This window comes from Amphichorda felina (assembly GCF_050947745.1).
Source record: "Amphichorda felina strain 45539 chromosome Unknown scaffold_2, whole genome shotgun sequence".
Lineage (NCBI taxonomy): Eukaryota > Fungi > Ascomycota > Sordariomycetes > Hypocreales > Bionectriaceae > Amphichorda > Amphichorda felina.
The window spans coordinates 1,021,816-1,035,291 of NW_028145048.1; the positions used below are offsets into that span (position 1 = coordinate 1,021,816).

Here is a 13,476-nt window from a genome sequence, read left to right on the forward strand (position 1 = left end):
AGTGCCGTGTATTTTCATCACACTGGCAACAGCCAGTCTCCTGTCACCCCAGTGGCGGCAGCTGTCACAGGAGAAAGGGATCCGTCACGATGCATATGTGTGACGATAATGTCAGTGCGGTACCGGTGCTGACCCCTCATTGGCTGCGTGCCTGGCTAGCGGTGTTGTAGGCTGGCGCTTCGCGACCACCTCTCGCCAATCATTGTGGTGTTGCTTCCCAGCTCCTGGAATTCTACCCAGCAATGCGACTCAATTTCTCGATCAGGGGAGCCAATGCTTGAGTTGGGCGGCAATAAAGTTTTTGTGTACAGGGAGAGGACGCTCAATGTGGATGGATTGAGGGGGGCTTGAAGGCTTCACAGAAATGATATATACAACGGGTGGTCGTCAATGTACACCGTACGCGCCTCATCTTTCATTATTCACTCCTTTACTAGTGCTGGGCACAAAAACGACAATCCTTTCCTTCATTAACTCCCTACAATTTCCCATCTCTTTCCAACTGATCCAGCTATCTGGAACGGCCAATAGACACAATGATCCTGCCTAGGGACGATTTTCCTTCTGACATGCCTGGAGATGCGGGATCCACTACTGCTCCAGGAGTAGGATCCGGTACTGAGGCAGGTGCTTCAGGCAGCTCCGGCAGCTCTGTCTCTATCTCAACAGGCGGCCTCGTCGCCATAGTGGTTGTTGTGGTTGTTGTCGCCGTTCTTGGAAGTGAGTAGTGCCCAGGCCCCATGGACTCCCAGCATGGACTGACTCTCTGCAGTCGTCACTGGCACGCTCTTCTTCATTGCTAAGAAGCGCGAATGGACCATGAAAGAAACCCTTCGGAGGTCTGCCCGGAAGGTCAAAACTGCCTTGACCCCCCGGCGCTCTGAGTTCCCTGCGTCATTGAAGGACCCTGAAACCTCTTCCACTCGCTGGGGACGCGCACGCATCCCAGACGACGTTCCACCAACGCCGAAGTGGCGATCGGGAGACGTCGAAAAAGGGTTGAGCAAGACAACAGTCGAGGCGAAGGGGCGGAAATAGGATACGGGTGGCTGGAGCTGGTAGATTGGTGTGACGCGCACCGGGCCATGCTTCGGCAATGGTCCCCGAGAATGATTGATTTGTTTCGAGTTTGTTTTTGGTCTTATACCCCGATCAGTAGCCTCAGATATCTGGTTCCGTGTATATATATTCGCCGCCCATATTCGGGTATTACATTCTCCTGAACGTGTTGCCGCTGGCGCTCCTCCGGTTACCCTTTGGCTTTGGTGCTGGCGCGGATTCAATTTCTTCTGGCCTATTCCTCCTCCTCGAGGCTGGCGTGAATGTGATTTGCTGATCACCAACAACCTCACGTCGCTGTGTTTGATCACGGCCTGTTTTCTGCTGTCGCGAGCCCAGTGCGGTGTCTCTGATACGCCCGCCACGATTCTGTGTTGACGATACTCGCATGACCACCTCGTCACGAGGTTTGGGCAGTCCTGTGATTTCATCGTCGCTTTCCTCTGCAGAGCTGGACTCGTCTTCTGAATCCCGGCCTTGATATCTCGTGGGAGCACCAGGATTGACAGCCTGTTCGACCACTGTGCTCGGGTTGAGAACCTGGAACTCTCGGCTGTTCTCATCGACCTGGAATTCTTCATTCTCGAACATGCGCTGGAATCGGTCGTCTCCGAGAATGCCAGCGCTCGTGTCAACCTTGTCCCTGTTCGCCTGCTTCTTGAGGATCTTGTCCACCACCTTCTGGTTGACCTTGACCTTCTTGTTACCCCTGATTCGGCTGGCCCGCTCCTTCTCAACCTTGTCCTTGACGCGCTTCATTCTCTCCTCTTCCCACATGTAGGGGTTGGTGATCAGTCTCGCCTGATCATACAGCTTGGATGCCACAAAGTATCCATGCATGTACGGGCGTAGGAGGTTGGACTTGCCAACCAGATGATCCAGGCTGAGCTGCTTCAGCTCTGGTAGAGTCAAGAATTTGTAGTTGTCATATGTCTCCGTCCGTGTCTCTTCCGCCATCTCTTCCACTAGGTTATCGAGGAAGGAGCACCATTTGGGCGCCGGTCCAAGCTGGGGAACGAAGAAGGCATGCTGTTGCTTGCCTTCATTGGCTGTGAGAATCATGCCAGAGTCCTTGCACCAAGTCACATCGTTGAGATCCACGACAGGTTCCACAGACGTCCAGGGGTCGCCATTGGCTTCATCCCAAATCTTAATGATGCGCTTGTCGGCAGACAGAATCTTCTTCTCTTGCGACGACGTTGTCATGTGAATGAGATTCTTGACTGGGAAACCATAGCCGTGGTCCTTCTTCAGCAGAGGAACAGGTCGTCGCAAGTCGAAGATTTGCATCATGCCTGTCGAGGAGCCAGTGGCCAACGACAGCCCTGACGAGCTGAAATCCAAGGCCGTCACCTCGCCTTCGTGGCCGGCCAAGAGGGCGACTCTTGACTTGGAGCGGGGGTCCCAAAACTCGACGGTTCCTACCGAGGTTCCGAAAGCCAGGAGGTTGTGAGAGGTTTCCGCAATCGCTGCCGTGTTGACGCTGCCGACGTTGACACCGCCCTGTAGGCCACCGCCCAACTCGTCGTCGCCCCCGACCTCAATCTGGTATGATCGCATGAATCGGCCCTGTTCCAGGTTCATACGGAACACCTCGCCTTTCCGGTCGGCGTCGAGACCCACGGAGGGAATCAGCGCTTCAGTGGATTGGCGGTCGTACACCAGGTCTCTACCGTAACGGGGAAGACGGGCTTCATAGTGGCAGCCCATGGGAGTGTGAAATTCGAGTTTCCGGTCGATCTGTAGATGGAGGGATTTGGAATAATCGGATGCGAGGAGGACAAAGGTATGGTTGAGCGAGGTCGTGTGCCGGGCAAAGGATAGCGATAGCTGGGGAAGGTTGTGGACGTGAATCTGCGGCTTGTAGGTGCCAGTGCTCATGATCCAGTCTCCATCTTCGCTAACTCGGATGCAGTTACTGGCTTCCTCGAACTCGAAGTCTTGCAGCAGCTCAACACGATTCTGGTATTCGGGGTCGTTCTTCAAGCTGCGCTTCCGCCGCCTTGCCAGCCAGTCTGGAAGGGGACGAGCAGTAGATGCGCCAGAGACGGTGTAGACGGGGACCGTCCCCGGATTCGAAAGCTTCATGGCCGACAGTCGGGTGTGTGCGATGGTTATAAAGGCTGTGACTGGGTTGCGAGTGGTAATTATCCCACCAAAACGAAGGTCGGTAATAGTACTTTGCACGGAGTACAAAAAGTTTCTGGGCCGATACCCTGGTACTCGTGGAGATCAGCGGCAGAAAAAAATCAAGGTGAAGGAAAAAATCCAGGCCCCGCCACGGTTCGGTCAGCGGTGCCAAGACCCCACACGTAGCACCCTGGCCCACTCTGGCACTGGGGCTGTTGGGCATGTTAGCGCCTTCTCTCACCGAGCCTCACCTGGCCTTGGCCTGGCTGGCCTTGGCTCGCTGGAAGGTTCACGCGCCGTTCTGCCGCCCCGAGTCGGCGACAAGCTCAGGGTGGAGATTGGCCTGCTTTCGTGCGTCTGGAATCTGGCTGACCAGCCCATGTCTGAACCACGAACAGCAGCTACTTCTCCTTTACCAACCCAGCGCTCTTCCACTGCGCGCGCTCGGCCTGCTTGCGTCAATCCTCGTTCCCCTTCCGTCGTCGCCTCATCACGATCAAGGCTCCCCACCATTGCGTGCCGTATTATACCTTGCTTCCCCATCTGACGGGTGTCGCTGCCCCGTGTTCGGACTGCACGAGCGTCTCTTTGGACCTCCCAGATATCCACAGCATTTACGACCGTGCTGAACACCCCTTCTTGCGCCTGGACTCGTGGAGATGGAGTCCAGGAAGCCAATGCCAACGACTACGAACATATATACTGCGACTTGCGACTCCGACGCTCTATCACGCCGTTCCTAGCCCCCCTTGCTGAAGAAGAGGCTAGGTTGCCGAGCAGCCTCCGTCAAACAAGAACACGAGCGTTGAGCACAAATGCATAGCTTTCGAAATGGAGACTGGCGATCATGACACCAACATTCTCGTGATTGTAAGTCGCCTCGACTCGGCAGAGCTCTCTAATGCTAACTCGGGTAGAATAACATCTCGTCTGTGGCGTTCTGTTTATACGAACCGTCGTCCGAACAGTCCCACGCCTTTGCTTCAGCTGCCATCGAGCTTGAGAGCACCCTGAGAGATGAAGGACATCTCGTACTTTACGACACGACCCGTCGAGGGATATGGTATTTCCGAATAAGGGAGAAAGATGCCGCGCCCGATGCGGCTGGGGCCGACCTTGATACATCTCTCAATGTATCCGGATACACTCTATCTGTCGCCGAGGATGGGGCATTCCAGCCTCTGACTCTGCAGAAGGGCCGCTCTCCAGTACCGCCGGCGAACAATACACCCGCGAGCTCCTCCTCTGCAGGCCCTGGCCTGGAGCACACGCAGCGTCATACCCATGCATCTCCTCAGAACCCTAATTTGAATTCAAATGACCAGGAGAGAGCTCCTGACTCATCGAGTGCGGAACCTAAGAATCCACAGGTGCCCTACAAAACAGCATACGAGAATTTCATAGCCGCAGTTATACTGGCCTTTTCCACCGCCTTCTGCCCTGCTATGGGTGCTATCCCGCTGAACTACCGGACAGCCCTTCTTCCATCTAACCAAGCAGCAGCTGAAGATGGGCAAGATTCACTCCCTGATCATGATGCCGTCGTAGGCACCTTCGCGGCGTATCTTACCACTCTCGGCTCGCTCGTGGTAAGCTTCAAGGTTTCTCAGTGCAAAGGTCTGTTGCCTTTAGACAACGTGTTTGCGACGGCCTTCACCTCTTTAGGGCAGAATATCGTTGCGGCTCCATTCGGGATACAGGCGACGAACCCCTCGGTTGGACTCGGGGATTTGGGCACAGCAAGTCTCGCTCAGAGCCCCGACACTCGAGCGTTAAGTTTTCGCGGCGCACCTGATGCCAACGAGGGGATGTGGAGACAAGCTTGTATCAAGGCACTTCAACTTCGCGGTGTACCCTCCTCCTTCTTGGAGGGCTGTCCGTGGGTAAATATTGGCGTCCCCCGCCGTCGGCTTCAGGCAAACAAGAGTGACACAAGGCGGTCCAAGGACACACCTGCCATGATGACCATCTCATGGCCCAGGCCTCTATGTTTTCGCCAAAGGGTTTTGGAAGCTTCATCAGCAAGCCGCTTGGGCTACACCGTTTTGAACAGTCATGAGGAGAGTCATGACCCTCTTGGAAGCGCCGGCCGGTGGCTACACACAGCGGCAGATCGAGAAGAGCAGCTTTCGAAACGGAAAACTGATCGTTCAGTCCCTGCACCTATGGAAACGGACAATCATGGGACACAAGCGCCGAACCGTAGCGGCCACACCCCTGCTGCATTGGGCAGACCCAACACTGTTGTTGCGGGCACCATGTACCCAACCCCCCCGGATGGTGTCCAACAACTCAGTGGAATCACGCCAACATTTGATGGGGCAGTCTCTACCCCAAGGAATAATCTATCAGCAACTGCGCCCGTCGACTCTGAAGATCTAGGACCTGGAATGGCGAATCCTGATGGTGAGATATGGGACCACCCCGATGCCAAAAGGGAGCGCAGTGACAGCAATAATCTTCTGGACGACCCCGAAAATGTATTAATGGGAGGGGGCGACATGTTTGGTGAGAACGATATTACAGAGGCCGACTTTAGTTTTTTCGATGAGCATCCAGGGGAAATGGATCTCACCATGCCGGATTTCGACACCTCCGTGAACAACAGCCCACAGAAACAACATCCTCCCAAGATTGATGAACCCCAAACCAGTAGCGAGACGCCATCTGCAATGCCGCCATCCCAGGACTCAGAGGAGTTCATGAAACCCGAATTGAAGCACGCTAGGGGCTTTCTGGCCGAGCCTCAGAATGCCAATGCCGCCGGTGAGAAGGCAGCTGCTTCAAAGAGAGGCGCCAGCCCTTTCGATCCCGAGACTGTCTTCAAGCGGGTCCGCGGGTCAATATGTGTGACAAGCGACCAGCCGAGTGCTATGCCTACTTCTCGACGAAAGAATAGTGTCTTTGAGAAGATTGATTTCGGTCCAACGCTACCTTTGATTGACAAGAAATATGAGCAAGGCGGCTTCTTTGCCGTCGATCAGAAAAAGTTGGAAGAGCACAAATCTGTGCACCAGCAAAATATTCTTCCTGAAACTAACTATCTGAGACGCCACAGCAAGCGTAACCGGAAGCTGAAACAACCTCCGGTTCCATCCGGTGCACTGGTGAAAAGACTCACAGCTCTTGAGGCTCCAACGCCTCATGCTAGCCCATTGAGGGGGACCGGATCCCTATCGGACGATGAGCCAAGCAGTGTGGAATCTGACGAGGATGACACAAGCTATACCTCGGACGATGTGACTTCACCAGTCAAGTCAATATTCAAACGAACGGCCTTCGACGAGGATGTTGTATCCCAGGCCACCTCCTCCCGAGATGTCGACGCCGTGGAAGAGCCCGACCAGCAACTGGCAGTAGAATTGCCCAGGTTATCCAAACCTGAGCCTCCAGAGATCCAGCTATCCAAGTTTTTTCTCGATCCGGAGCCTCTTCCATTTCAAATACCGCTTACTGACCAGGATGTGGTCAACATAGCCCAGTTTGTTACTGAGCAGGCTGCCAGCGGGTTCTTGAATATCTCAGACACCGGGAAGAACGACGAGAGCTTTTGCGTAGCTCGAAACAAACGTCAGAGCCTGGCAACGAGCGCACGAGACTCGCTGAGAGTCCTCCGAAGTGTCACGCCGTCGTCACTAGACCGGGCCAAGTCAACCCGACTGAGAGGGTTTCTCGAGGTTCAGGATGTCCCTCTAGTGGGGCAACCGGCGCTTTTGAAGCCTCGTCCCGTCCCTGGCCGAGACCCGAACGCCGAACAACTGAAGCCAAGCAATCTGTATCCAATTCCCTGCCATCATCTCGAGGTTCGGAGGGCGGAATCAAAGCTTTCTGTGCTGCCAACGGCAGTTACATTCTGGGAAAGCTTGGGGCTGGCACCGGCCTCTGGGAGCAAAAACATACACGCTCTGTGCGTCTTCCCTGGCTGGACAGGTATGATGGACAATGTTAGGACCTTCTTAGAGAGGATGAAGAGTATGTATGAGCTCCTCAGGCTTGGAAGCTTTGAGAAGCTGCCATTGTCCGCCGAACTAGAGCCCGGCCTAGTTCCATTCGAGGTCGACAGGATTTCCACTTCGCCAGATGCCAGTGTAACAGGCCACGGGTCCGCGCTCATTGAGAGTATGGACGTGCTGCAAGCTGCCATGTCGTCTTTGTCGACCACGGAGACCAACTTTGTCGTCTTCATGGTTTACACGCCGAGCAACCCAGGAACAATTGTGGAAGCATGCTTGGCATTCCAGCGGTTTGTCGAGTCTTACTGGCGGCCCCTGGAGAAGAAGGAGCACGCTCAGCGGGAGCTGGTGCTGCAATTGGTGTCGGCAGACGCTGTATCCTCACCAACTTCCCTTGTAATGACGGGGTCCTCTGATCTTGCCAGGCTGTGTATCGAGGCATACGACCGATGCACCATGTTTGGTGGACCGGTGCCAGCCCCTGCCATTGTCCTCGAGCAGGCTCTTCCGCGGATGATTGACTTCAAGCTCACAAGCACACCGTCGGCCTCCCTCATCCATGAGAACTCGTGCATCCACGTAGCGTATGCTCAAAGCGTGGACGAACGATGGGTCACGGCAGCTTGGACCGATGACCGAGGAAGCCAGCAAGCCACGGCCTCGTACTGTTTGGGTAGGCAAGGCCGCCCCCTTTCCACCTCGATGCATGAGGTTGCTCATGAGATATGGAAGTCGACACTGGAGATTATCTCTTACCGCAAAGTTCATTGGCGCGTCATCATCACGAAATCAGGTCACATGGGGCCCCGTGAGATTGAGTTCTGGGCCGACCTGGCCCGGACTGAGAGCAATACCAACATAGTCATGATACTTATGACGGTGGACACGAGCCCGTCCCTGCAATTGCTGCCCCCGACCGTGCAGGTGCCTCCATCAACAGTCGGGTTCTACACCACGCCTGTTTCAACACCGCAGACGAATATCGTCTCGCCCGAGCAGAGCACCACGCCGGCCACGCCGATGCGGGATGCTGGCGCCGCAGCTGCACCGACCCCAGGGGCCGACGCAGGGGGCGAGTCCGATTCCGACACGGCCCTGTTGGACGTGACAGACCAGACCTGGGGTGCCGTAGTTGGTCACCGGCTCAACAACGCGTCCACACCGCTGGAGCTCCAGCCTGCCCTGGTCAGTGGCTACCTGATCAAGAAGACGAGCACCAAGATCGAGGACCCACCGGTCGTGATGGAGGTCAACCTCGTGCACACGGAGGCGACGGCGCGAGCCTACGAGCCTCTACTAAGGGAAATGCTGAGCAACTTCAGGGCCCTGAGCACGCTGGCCCGGGCAAGGGGCGTGGTGGGAAAAGAGGCCGACGTGCGCCCGTGGCACGTAGCAGCAGCGGAGAAGGCTGTACGGGCGTTGTATATGCTTATGTGAAATTCGCTACGCTGAATCGAGCGACACTTGGGGGCCAGCATTGGTAGGCGGGCGAGATCACAAGATGAGATGAGGTGTTTGGCGTTGAGCACTGGAGACATCAGCATTTTGGGATCACAGGCTGGATTGGTTGAAGAGTATTATCATGGCGAAGGTTCTTCTTCGAACGATTTTCATGTATATACGCATGATGCTAGTTCTAGGCAGCATATGCTACGTATGGTACATATTTACCAGTGGAAGCATGGGCCACTTACTGCCTATATAGGTACTCAATACTACTCATGCTACGGAGTACTAAAATAAGAGCGCTGCTTGGGTTTGGTGGGTGAATCGGGGGCATTTCAATCGCAGTTAGTGGGGGGACCCCGCTATGACGCATAATCTGACTGACCTTTTTGGTGAGTCAAGACCTGAGACCTCAAATTCATCACCATCTCAAGAATTCTGCATTGGCCCGAGCCACCATCTTACAATTCTATGGGTAGAACTTCGTCTTCGTCTTAAACAAGTGACTCAGACACGCCCTGTCTTAGTCTAGCCTCTTGCTCCAACAACATGGAGCCGCCCTCTGGTTAATTGTATCCCGCGTCCTCCACCTATCCCCCCACGAGCAGGCAGCCAGACTCCATACGAGTAAATATATCTAGATACCCGGACCCGAAGAGCCGGCCTGTCTTGTTTGCAGATTCTCATGATACCTTACACAAGAACCCGCTACAAAGATATTCTCACTGCCCCCACAAGATGGGCACCACGGCGCTGGACACGCTCCCAGACGAGCTCATCCTCGACGTGATCGGCCACCTCAACACCGCCAGGGACCTCTCCACCCTCAGCGCCACCTCGCGCCGCACCCACGACCTGGTCCAGCGCGACGGCTGGAAGGCCTTCGCCAGGCGCGGCTTCCCGTCCCTCCGGGCCCCCTCCAACGGGGCGACGAGCTGGAGCGCCGTGGCCGACCGCCTGACCTACCTGGACCGGTGCTGGGAGAAGCGCGGCTTCCTGGTGCGCAACTTCTCCGAGCAGCCGCAGAGGGGCCCGAGGCTGGGGGGGCCCCGTGGGAGGCAGTCTGTGTCCTTTTACCCCACGCTAGGCGCGCGGTTGCTGTCGTCGCTGGACCATGAGCTTGTTGCCTGGGGGGCTGGGCAGGACCTCGTCGCCAGGCTGGGCCCCGCGCGGGGGAAGGGCCAGGAGCAGTGGTTCCGCCTCGAGGGCCACAAGGCTGGATACATGGGCGGGTTCGGCGATGTCACAGCCGTGTCTGTCGTCGACCGGGACCCTTCGTCCCCGGAGATTATCGTGGGCAGGGCCAACGATGAGCTCAAGCTCGTGCGGGCAACGGGCGAGGACTTTGGGAGCACCACGCAGATCCTCGCTCTGAGAGAACCGGAGAGTGTGAACGGACATGCCTCATCTCGCAAGTCGCCTGGACGGAGAGCCCTCGCCTGGACCGAGTGGCACCCCGAGGCCAACGTCGTCGCTAGCTGCAGGGATTCGACCATGACACTCCACGATCTCAACGACACGGAGCCGGCTACGCTGGAGCCAGCAGACCAGTACGATCTCTCGCAAGACGGTGCGTGGGACGAGATATCCTTCCTCCGATGTGCCAAGTTCCTCGGCAGGGACACGATCGCCTGCGCCCTGGGCGGCAGCCGTCGTCCACTGCGGTGGGCGAAGATCACACCGACCGGCCTCGACTTCTTCGACGCCGCGGAGAACGCCAGCGCCCTGGAGTATGTGGCGTCGCAGTCCGAGATTTCCAGAGGCGAAAAGACGACGGTCAGGGCCATCGAGACGGTTGGCCATGGAAGCAGTGAGAGCCTCCTGCTCAGTGCGTGGGACGACGGTACCTACAGGTATTTATTTCCTTTTTTTTTGGTCTTCGATAATGTTTACGCCGTGAGTAAAACTGACCATGTGATAGGCTTCTCGACATCCGCACACCGTCTCCATACGATGCCGTGTACCGCGACCGATGGAGCACCTACGACGCAGGCAGCTCGCTCCTCGTCTACGGGACCCAGCGCTTCGTAGCGGGGAGCAACCTTGCCGCCAGCATCCGCTTCTACGACTTTCGGTACCCCAAGTCGTACCACCACACCGACATCCTCCCCTGCTCCTCCGAGTTGCCGTATCCCGCTCCGCCGTTCAGACGGGGTGAGGCGCTGGACGTGGGGAACAGCCCCGGTCAGTGCGATCCCCATGGCGATGCCTCCTGCGTCTGGCACGACAGGTCCCGCCAGGACATCTGGCGGCCCGATGCCACCTTGTACCTCGAGGATGGCGGTTCAGGCCGCGTCCACGCCCTGGCCAAGGCGTCTGATCTCTCCGACACATTCTACTGCGGTCTCCAGGGCACCGTCACCGAGGTAGGCCTCAAGCTAGCCGAGGATGTGACTGGGAGGGACCTCAAGGGCCGCTCGGCTCCTCCGGGCTGGCGCGTGGGGGCGCCGCGAGGTAAAGTTGCCCTTACGGAAACGGGTGTCAGTCTCTGCAGGGAGAATGAGTGGATGCCCGAGGAGCAGGGAGTCCCCGTCCTGCGGGACCAGCACCGGCATAAACCTCACGGCCCAGCATCTGCGAATCGGAGTCGTCTCGACTCGGCCTACTCTGGACTGAAAGAAGCATAGCTACGACGGTAGTTGCCCAGTAATAGATACAGTTAGCAGCACATATTGGAATGGCGTTGGCGAATAGAGATTACATGTATAGAAGGTAACTAGATTTCTGATTTATTTAGTCCATAGATGCACAGTCGCTTCTTCTATTTGCACAATATCAAGCGCATCGCTCTCATGTCTACAGCTTTGCCTCCGGCCTGATCAGGCTAAGTCTATCCTTCAAAGCCGCCTCGGCCTCTCTCTCGATTCTGTCGACAAGCACACTGCATGTGGGGATATCATGGATCAGACCAATGACCTGGCCCGTTGTCCAGACCTACGCACATATCGTAAGTATGGTGTCTCGCAGATGATGCAAACGGATACGCCTCTGTGGGGGAAATACTTACGCCAAACTCGGGGTCGCCATTGACAAAGACCTCCTTGCCACGCTTCCCGCTCACAAAGGGCGCCACCTCCTCAAACTTGCCCGTGGGGCTCTCGCGCTCAATCTTGAGCGCCTCCTCGGCGACCTTGTTCTTGTACAGGCGGCTGGTGTTGCGCCAGCGCCTCAGCAGCAGCGTCGTGTCCGTCTCCTGGGCGCGCACAATCTCCTCCTTGATGTTAACGTGGATGGGCGCCTCGATGGTGCACATGAAGCGGGTGCCCATGTTGATGCCGCAGGCGCCGAGGCACAGGGCAGCGGCGAGCCCCCAGCCGTCGGCGAAGCCGCCGCTGGCGATGAAGGGCACGCCGAGGGACTGGCGGGCGCGGCTGAGGAGGATGAAGTTGGTGATGTCGCTCTCGCCGACGTGGCCAGCGCACTCGAAGCCGTCAATGGACAGGAAGTCGACGCCGAGCTTGACGGCGCTCTGGGCGTGGCGGATGGAGGTGCACTTGTGCAGGATTGTGATGCCGGCCTTCTTGAGCTGCTTGATGACGGGGCCGGGCGAGTTGCCGGCCGTCTCGACGACGTTGATCTTCTCGTCGATGATGGCCTGAGCGTAGGCGCCGTAATCGGGGGGCACGAGAGAGGGGAGGAGGGTCAGGTTGACGCCAAAGGGGTTCGATGTGAGCTTGCGGCAGCGGCGGATCTCTTCGCGCAGGGCGGCGGGCGTGGGGAAGATGAGGGCGGTGATGATTCCCAGGCCGCCCGCGTTGGAGACGGCTGAGGCGAGGTCGGCGGTGCCGACGTGCATCATGCCGCCCTGGACGACGGGCACTGCATTCGGCCACGGTCAGCTGGCTGGATAAATCAATCCACGAGATCTGGGGGCCATTGTACTCACCCCGGATGCCCAGCCGCTTGGTAAGCTCTGTCGCAAGAGGCATCGTCGTGGTTGTGGGGTGGATGAAGCTGTGGAAGAAAGGGGCGCGTGGTCGCGATACACTAGAAAGACGGAAGCAGGAGAAGGAAAGCCAGACAAAGAGACGCCGAACATAAAAAGGGTACAGATTTCAGTCGCAGGGTTCCTGAGGGATGAAGGAGGAGCGGCTCAGTGGTTGGTCATTCGGGTGGTTCCTTCCCTCGCCCGCACGATCCCAAGCCGAGGTAACTTCCCCACACAGCCACGGTCGGCTCGGCCCCGCAGCACCGCTCCTTCCAGCGCTCCTTCTCCACAGAAGTGGCTCTCACATGAAGAAACCCGACTCGCTGTTCTTGTTATCCTTGTTTTTGCCAGTGGGCGCTAGCTGGCGCTGGCTGGCGCTGGCTGGCGGCGAAGTGACGCTGACTGGCTGGCGCCACCAGTCGGCCTTCATCGGTCTGGTAACGGAATGTACTTCGTCGACCTCGGAGCATTGCTTGCCTGATGGCACCATCGCCTTCAACTCCAAGTTCGCGGCTTTCAGAGCCTCAAACCCGAATTCCTTTCGGCTCTGCAGCGGTCTACTAGCTGGTCAACTTCGGTGGTGGATCAATTACAGATATTATTGAAACAGACATGTCGCCTAATGAATCATTGGTAAGCAAGTCCAGTGGTCAGCAGGTACAACACCCTGTTACTCCTGACCAAGTGATCAAGTGATATATATATATATCACTATGTATGAGGCAGGCGACTGGTGATGTACTAACAACGGTGCCGCTTTCACTCTGCTCCGCAACCTCGTTCTACGAAAGAAGCCCGAATGATCCAAATACCAACAAGGAAGAACATCTGTAATAATAATGAATATATAGATAAATAATGGTATTTTAGATCCCCGTCCTTTGACGCCTCGTTTACCTGCTACTCCATATGCCCCCTCCAAGCCTTCGTACAATCATCAATCCTCAGCTTTCTACAGCA

The 13,476-nt window shown here is 56.6% G+C and overlaps 4 protein-coding genes across 4 annotated transcripts; 2 read left to right on the forward strand and 2 right to left on the reverse strand.

Moving 5' to 3' along the window:
• Positions 1-1,209: 1,209 nt before the first annotated feature.
• On the reverse strand, positions 1,210-3,147 carry ENP2 (ribosome biosynthesis protein ENP2; the record flags this gene model as incomplete). The annotated part of the gene is made up of 1 exon (XM_083191354.1): positions 1,210-3,147. One exon carries the CDS (start codon positions 3,145-3,147, stop codon positions 1,210-1,212), a length of 1,938 nt encoding a protein of 645 aa, XP_083052568.1.
• A 2,432-nt stretch (positions 3,148-5,579) lies between these two features.
• ACO1O0_001876 (mediator complex subunit 13 C-terminal-domain-containing protein) lies at positions 5,580-8,579 on the forward strand (the record flags this gene model as incomplete). The annotated part of the gene is made up of 1 exon (XM_083191355.1): positions 5,580-8,579. One exon carries the CDS (start codon positions 5,580-5,582, stop codon positions 8,577-8,579), a length of 3,000 nt encoding a protein of 999 aa, XP_083052569.1.
• A 747-nt stretch (positions 8,580-9,326) lies between these two features.
• Positions 9,327-11,215, forward strand: ACO1O0_001877 (uncharacterized protein; the record flags this gene model as incomplete). The annotated part of the gene is made up of 2 exons (XM_083191356.1): positions 9,327-10,441; positions 10,510-11,215. 2 exons carry the CDS (start codon positions 9,327-9,329, stop codon positions 11,213-11,215), a joined length of 1,821 nt encoding a protein of 606 aa, XP_083052570.1.
• Positions 11,216-11,384: 169 nt separating this feature from the next.
• ACO1O0_001878 (NAD(P)H-dependent flavin oxidoreductase) lies at positions 11,385-12,517 on the reverse strand (the record flags this gene model as incomplete). The annotated part of the gene is made up of 3 exons (XM_083191357.1): positions 11,385-11,522; positions 11,596-12,407; positions 12,475-12,517. 3 exons carry the CDS (start codon positions 12,515-12,517, stop codon positions 11,385-11,387), a joined length of 993 nt encoding a protein of 330 aa, XP_083052571.1.
• Positions 12,518-13,476: the final 959 nt, after the last annotated feature.